Here is a 7,935-nt window from a genome sequence, read left to right on the forward strand (position 1 = left end):
TAAACTGCTACTTTAGTCGAGTTTTTGGCCCCGCCTCTTGCAATTTCGAATATTGGCAGCCACCGCGCCAGCTCTGGATTCAAATTCCTATGGCGTGGTCTCACCTATTACCGCCTCGGGTCTCATTCCCGTCATGGTATGAGGTGGGATGCTTCGAAAGCACTGAGATGGTGAAGCTTAGTTGTGTGGCAGAGCTGCTATACACCATACTGCCGGACGGTGTACTTTGCTAGGGAAGGTTGGATGGAGCATGAGCATGGAAATTGGGACGAGGGTTACGATGCTGCTTGCACATGTAAATCTGAACTGTGCGTGAGGTATATCTGATGCCTTTGAGCTGATCAACTGTGAATGGAATTGCGAATTTCCCCCCACTGTGATCGTTTCGCACGGTGGTTTGTACGAGATTTAGGTGGCGATTTGCAGAAGATTATGTGAGACCTGTGAAGGTTTACGGACGTAGCAAGTTGTTGGTTAACTAGGATTGGTCATGGGTTCTAGGGGATGAAATGACGAGAAGAAGTGTTACAGCAGAATAATTCTAGAATTCGAGACAATATTATTTAAGTGAAATATGCACTAGCAGTATACTATTATCATAATGAGCGTTAATTTTACACTGCCATTAATGTGATGTTTTTTGTGATCATCCAAGCGTCTGCAGATACTAAGACGATTTGTGAAAACTTTCTTGAAGAGCGTTGTTGAACAAGGTGCCGAAGCTGTCTAACCACGAAATGAATGATGCAGCTTGCGGACTCCATGGACGCTGTTATTGAGAGCTCATTAACTGTGGACATGCTGAGCACACCTCAGAGGTTAGGTCCTATGAATGCCTTCTTCGACTCTAACATTCGAGTTTAAAACTATGCGTAGCTTGCAACAGCGTGCATTTTATTGATATTAAATTCAATGAACTCTGCGATTTGTAGAGCTCAATCATTAGCAGTAAACTAAGCTCTGGCTTTGACACCAACACTATTGACACTCAATTGATAAGAATTTTACATGCACGGATCTGAAAGTTGAAGTAGTTTCAGGAAACTAGAAGTGAAGAGAAAGGAGTGGAAGATGAAGTTCGCAGAATTCAAAAGTAAGATTCCAACAGCACAAGTATTTCAGGATCGTCAGTAATACAATCTTTCTATCATCTGCACACTATAGTTAGACTTCTCACAAAAACTTAAGCAATTCGGCTTCATTAATATAACTGGCGCCAAGTTGCTATGATATAGCTGCTCAAGTGATACTAACTGTAATAGGCTGTGGTTGAGAGGAATACACACACACAGATATAAATATACTTATATATATATATATATATATATGCAAACACAAATATTCTGCTCAATTCAAAGAAGGGTTTGAAGACTATAATATGCGACTCGTTTTTCTGTACTTTTCAAGATATATTGTGATCTTATTAACATCTTCGGCCATTGAGGTGTTTCACGTACTTCGAGGCTGCGACTTCATATAGATGAGCTTGAAACCCTCAATATTGTTAGCAAGTATAATGTGGTATAGGCATTTTGGTTTTTGGAATACTGTATATGTTGACTGGTGACATATTATGAATATGGCAGGCTGCGAGCAATCGTCGAGTATCTACGATGCATACATTTCATCTGCAAACTCTTGTGCTCCTCCAGAGGTAATGGAGGTCCCTCAAGTTGCATGCCCAGGCCCCACGGAGAGTGTCATCCTTAAGAATCGTCCAAAGAGGGTAGGTCTCACTCCTCAACACTGGAATCAGGTAGGGTTCATGAAAGATGCAGAGGCAGAACATTTGAACCAAAGGCAGCTTACTCAAACTCACATCACGAAATATACCAAAACCTCTCGATCCTCGCATTCTACAAAACTTGGGGTGGGCTTCAAAGTTCCTCAGAAGCACGAGAGATGCCTAGCACCAGGAGCTGGTGTCTATTACATGCCAAGCCGGTCGATTACCTCAAAAGGCTACGGACAAGCTTGCACCGTCGAGGCACTATCACTTCTTGCAGACGTTTCTTGCAAGCTAAAGCGCACGCATCAGCTTTCGTCCGATCTGACTTCAACCCTTTCAGAAAAGGACTATCACAAGGTAAAGTTGGACGACAGACTGAACACATTCATTTTTGTTGTATTTTAAATTACACCACAGTCTACTTCACCTTACAGAAGTTGACATAGTGCATCATACAACTAGATTTCGGTAGTGTGATTAGTCCCCCGCGAAGTAAGAGAGACCATTGCAGTACTTGAAATAATTGGTTCGTCGTGTACGTCTTTTATTGATGCAAGACGCCTACCAATAAAATATCAATAAGGACGTTGGTATCTGTACAGAAAAATTTCGCCAATCCTCATTGCAAGGAACACTACCATGATAAGCATTCAAATAAGCTACCTCTTCTTATAAAAGATAATTCATGCAAGGTACGCAGAAACTCGTTTTCCAGGAACATTTTAGAAACGCAAATCTAAACAGAGGTGTATGTATACTACTTCAACTTTGTGAATTCTAGCTGGATTACCTCCGAAAATCTCCGTGGTAAACTTTCTGAGTTATTAGCTAGTCAGGACATGTATCTTCACCCAAACGATAATGACCAATCGACTATGCAAAGCGGTGAGTCACTGATAAACAGTTTTCCGAGGTGCAGGCATTGATTTAAGGTTCTCATCAGGTGTTTTGCACTCCTGTGCAGGTTGTGCGAAAGTTGCGTACGCCTCGAAGAACATCACTGACTATATTTCCATGCCAAACCAAACCGCAAAAAAATACCAGTCTATCCAAGTGTGATGAGTTATGTTACTGCACTGAGTCGATTAGCAGTTTGGTTGACGCAGGCAGTTTACGTAACCGTCTGCCCATGGCTGATGTTTCTACGATAACTTCTACGAAATCAGAGCTTCTTTCAGAAGACAAATTTTCCTGCGACCAGCTGATGTCCAATATTGAGGCTCCTCAAGCTCAAAGTGCAACGAACCTTGAGAGGTTCTCTAAATCCCTGGTTTCCGTCGACAAATCAATATCCAAAACCGAGGTACTTCAGGCTCAAAGTGCAACAAATTTTGGGAGATTCTCCAAATCCTCGTGTCAACTTAGTGACACGAAGAAAAGAATTCGTAGAGGATTTAAGCGGACGGAGCGTTTCACCCTCCAAATTCTACAGTTCATTGGAGACTTGACTGTTCCAGAGAGGCTCATAAGGCAGGAATTGGGCAATAATCCTGATACCAGCAAAGCCCTTAGACTGTAAGACATCTCCACTGAGTCATCTCTTGTGAGGCTTGAGCATATTTTTAGCACTGATAAATTTTAAGACAATGGAAAACAAGCTGGATCGTTCGTCTACCAGTTGCACTATGGTTAGGAAGGCAACAATCCTCAGAAATTCTTTTCACATGCGATTCCTTACGTGGAGCACATAAAATATTGCGACATTTGGTACTGGAGCTCCACAATGCAACTTTATGGCAGCTAGATAGATGAAATTGTTTGTTAAGTTTCTTGCTTCCAAATTGCACTAGATGATCTTTCATCAGCTACATAACGTTTTATAATACAGGGAGTTTCTGTACATTTTCAAATTCATTTAAACAGGGACTGCTATGTTGTCGACTTTTCAGATTGGTGTCGGACCGCAAAGTCACGCGATTAGGTACTGGAGGCAGAGGTCGAGCTTATGAATACGTGGTATCTACCGATTCTTTCTCTATAATCTCTAATATCTCGGGCACATACAATTTAGCCCTCTATATACAGCGGATCCTCACCTGTCTATCAACAAATAGAAACTCGGTCGGTAAGTAAAATAAATTGACGGGAAATGCCTCACCTCCGCTTTGGAGGACTTTGAAAGTTGCAACTGATTCTGCTTTACAATTATCAGATCATACTTTTTAAGAGTGCGTGCATGTAAACTTTCTGTACAGGCCACAGAGAAAGGACTCCTACAACTTCGTGGATTGGAGCAAGCAGTTGAGGAAATCATTGATCTGACGCCTGAATCTGAAAGTGTCTCATCCTCTAATCCAGTTGCTAGCGCTACAAATGTCTCTGATGCTTGCGAACCTAAAGCACAGTGCCTCCGGACTGAAGATACAAAGATTTCAGAGCCATTGGCAGCAGACAAAAATGTGAGCCGGTCCTTATCTGTGACGCCACATTGTTTCCTAGGGTGGCAAGTGCAGGACCTAAACTCCGTCATTCGTTCAGAAACGCTTGACCTTGAGAGATCAGGTGTCACTGGATGCTCATAACGGCAGTAAAGTAATTCGGAAATTGGAATCACTTACCTATCTTACTTTCGCGTCACCAAGAATTTGTGTAGATGTAAAGAAATCCACAAATGAGATTACAGCAATATCCCCTTAACTCTGCAATTTAGGACTCAGTCAAGGCAGCTGTGAACTCTCATGAAGACTAACAGTTCCTAAAATTTGCTTCCCGACCTATTGGTTAGATACAATAGACGTGATGAAAGTCGGGAAAAACAAGTCAGAAAAACCTACAGCCCTTGCACAGCTTTATGTAGGAAAAACAAACCAAAATCGCTGAATTTTGCAGCGCGCACTGAGAATTTAGTGCGAATGCTTTCTTGGATTCTCGCGCAGGCGCGTTATCTTCACAGACTCGAAATTGATATGAATTGCAATTTCACCCAGGCAAATTGATATCACTAGGCCAACTGAGAGATTGTAATTGTTGGTCGGTGGAGAGTCCGGTACAATCCCATCAGCCGCACAATGCTGCCGGACTTAACGTCACAAAGTCTTAGGTCAGATCATAAATATAATGTTGACTTTATACATTGTCGTGTTGTAATGCGACTATATGGTGAAAGATGATAATATGGATCTTATCATAGAAGAGCCAAGTTAAAAGATAAAATAAAAAAAACATGGATAAAAGATAGGAAGGTAATAAAACTTTTAGTAGTACTGCCTTTTTAGAAAAGTGACCTCTACTTACTTTGTAGGGCCATAAATAAGGCAAAATAAAGTAGATTGGAAAAATAAATGATACAAGTATCTTTAGGAAGAAGTTAAGAATAAATTCTAGCAAAAATTATCTAGAAAAACTAGATATTGATATCCAGAGACGGCCAATTATGAACCAAGGTCGAAATCAGACCATGAGGCACAAAACCAAGCCTTGACGATGATTTTGGGATTCTTTTGCAAATCGGAGAGTAGGGTTTGATTTAAGGTTAAGATTTGGTTTAAGAATTAGAGTTTGATTTAGGATTTGATTTAGGATTAGGATTTGATTTAAGATTAGGATTTGGTTAGGAGTTGATTTAGAGTTTAGGATTTGATTTAGGATTTGATTTAGGATTTGATTTAAGATTAAGATTTGGTTAGGAGTTGATTTAGAGTTTAAGATTTGATTTAGGATTTGATTTAGGATTTAGGATTTTATTATGATTTATTTAAGATTTAAGATTTAGTTAGTTTTTGGCCTAAAATTTGAATGAATTTCAATAAGATTTTAATTAAGATTAAATTAAGATTGAATTGAGATGTATTTGAGATATATTTGTGATCATTTAAATATTTTTTTTAAGTTTTTTTTATTGCTTCTTTGTAATTCCTTTGAGATTTCTTTGAATTTAATTAAAACTTACTTAGTATTGTTATGGTCTAATTAAAATTTAGTTGCTATTCTATTAAAGTTAGGATTTTGTTATTGCAATTTGTATTCTACTTTTCATAGTCAGGTGCTTGGAGCATTCTCAAGCAAGACTCCTCGTATTATAATATATTTGGTGAATCCGACATGAAAGCTTGAAGTATAAAGTATTAAATTTTATTGGTGGTTATTGAAATTGATCATCTATTTGATGGAAAGAAGATTGATTTTGGAGCTTTTTGACTTCTTGGAGCTTTACAAACTATCTTAAAATAGAATAGAAATATTTAGATTATCATAGAATATAATAGGGCTTTATAGACATGATGGAGCATTTTAATGTATCATAAGGTATTTATTGGAGCATTTCAAGAAACATTTTTGATCATTGTAGAATAAAATGGAAGATGTGTCATCAAGAACTTTGAATAAGTCGAATATTTTGGATGGATCAAATATTAGTGATTTTTTTAAGGCTTTTTATATATTCATGGAAGAGCAACAAAGAGTGCAAGCAATTGAAAAAGATATCACAAGAGCAGTGTAAAGAGTCATCAAAAAATTTGGGAGATTTGAAGGATGCAACATTACTAAGTTTTTACAAGTTTATATATGTGAGATGGAGATATGCCAAATTCCTGAAGAAAAGATAATTTTAAGCTTCCATTTGGCTATTGAACATGGAATTCATAAAAAAATAGAGAAATTACTTGGAAGGGATATGGAGACATAGTCAAAATTTCAAGAACTTTTGAAGGAAAAATTTATTGATGGAGATGAAGATAAGATTATCAATCAAATTTTTTTGGATTTAATAGAGTTGTAAATAGGCAGGCATATGGATCTTTATGAATTCTTAGAAGAATTTGATGGGAGATTTTATCAACTCTCATCCTCAAAGAGACAATCATTGGGTGCTTTAAAGGTAGAATTATTTTTAAATGGTGTTGATGATGCTTTGAGAGACGAGCTTTTCATGCTTCTTGTACATGACTCTATGGAGAGTGGTTGTACCAATAATTGAGAAAAATTGAAGGAAGTAGTGGTTGTTTTAATAAAGAAATGAGAAGCAAAAGCTAAAGGAGTTGCAATATGGCCTAAGAAATCTTTTACTTTAGCTTCTATATCATCTTTATCAATGCAAGGGACTAATCTTAAAAAAAGAGAAATGGAAGAGCAAGTGGGGGACTTCATAGAGGAACCAATTCTTTGCAAATGAAAGAAATTAGATCTTATACCAAGGGTGGTGAAGGAAAGAACAAAGACTCTTTTCATACTATTACTATGGAAGACAAAGGTATCCAAAAATTTGAGAGAAATTTGAAGATTAAAGATTTGGAAACTAATGATAATGTGGTTGGTAGCTATAGCTATTCTACATTGAATAAGTTTATGCAAGTTGGTGATGGCAATTTGGATAGAGCATTTTTTGGTGACCAAAGCACATTTACTACATTTAAAGGAGGTGAAGTTGTTTTGTTCAGTACTTTGGATTATATTGAAGAGTTTAAGGTTGAACCTTCAAAAAAATGGATTATGAATCTATTCAAGGTTATGTTCATAGAAATTATATGAATTCACAATATTATAATGTAAGAAATTGTAGAATTATGCATGGAGATGATGATGAAAGTCAAATTACATATAGCTATGAGACTACATATGACTTGGATGAAAGAAATTATAGATTTTTACATGATCATTATAAAAAGATTTATGAAATTATACAAAGTTATGATACTAAATGTGGTTGTGAAACCACAAAGAATTATCATAAAAGTTATGAGACTTTTCAAGAGTATGAGATTTTTCAATATTATAAAATTATACAATGCTTTCAAACAACAAAAGGTTATGATATTTCTTAAGGATGCATTGGAGAAGATATGAAGGATGTTATACAAGATTATGTAGCAAATAAAGATTATGAAACAAAAGATAAGGGTACTAAGTCATTACCTATGATTAAGTTAATTGTGAGAACTTCTCTTTTGGACCAAAGTCAAAGTTACATAGATAATGCACATATAATAGGGACACAATTGGATTTTGACAAAGATAAGGTTCATCATCAAGTATAGAATTCAAAGGTGGAAAATCTAAAAATCTTAAAATATAAAGATAAAGGCAGTGGATTTAAAGATTACATAGACATCTTAAATGGAATGTGGAACCAAAGCAAAAAAAAAAAAAAAAAAAAAAAAAAAATTTGGAGAAGTATCATTGTAAAGAAAGACTATATAGGTATAAAAGGGAGGATATTTTCAAACTACTTGCACATGTGGAGTAAATAGAAAAAATGGCATTGAAAA

General features: G+C 36.7%; 1 protein-coding gene across 1 annotated transcript; it reads left to right on the plus strand.

The window, feature by feature from the left end:
• Positions 1-87: 87 nt before the first annotated feature.
• LOC112285671 (uncharacterized) lies at positions 88-4,670 on the plus strand. The gene is made up of 8 exons (XM_024526649.3): positions 88-317; positions 665-818; positions 1,041-1,093; positions 1,587-2,086; positions 2,332-2,421; positions 2,694-3,244; positions 3,619-3,685; positions 3,925-4,670. Exons 2-8 carry the CDS (start codon positions 742-744, stop codon positions 4,249-4,251), a joined length of 1,665 nt encoding a protein of 554 aa, XP_024382417.1. The 5' UTR covers positions 88-317; positions 665-741; the 3' UTR covers positions 4,252-4,670.
• Positions 4,671-7,935: the final 3,265 nt, after the last annotated feature.

Source organism: Physcomitrium patens, chromosome 8 (genome assembly GCF_059467195.1).
Source record: "Physcomitrium patens ecotype Gransden chromosome 8, ASM5946719v1, whole genome shotgun sequence".
In the NCBI taxonomy this organism is placed as follows: Eukaryota; Viridiplantae; Streptophyta; class Bryopsida; order Funariales; family Funariaceae; genus Physcomitrium; species Physcomitrium patens.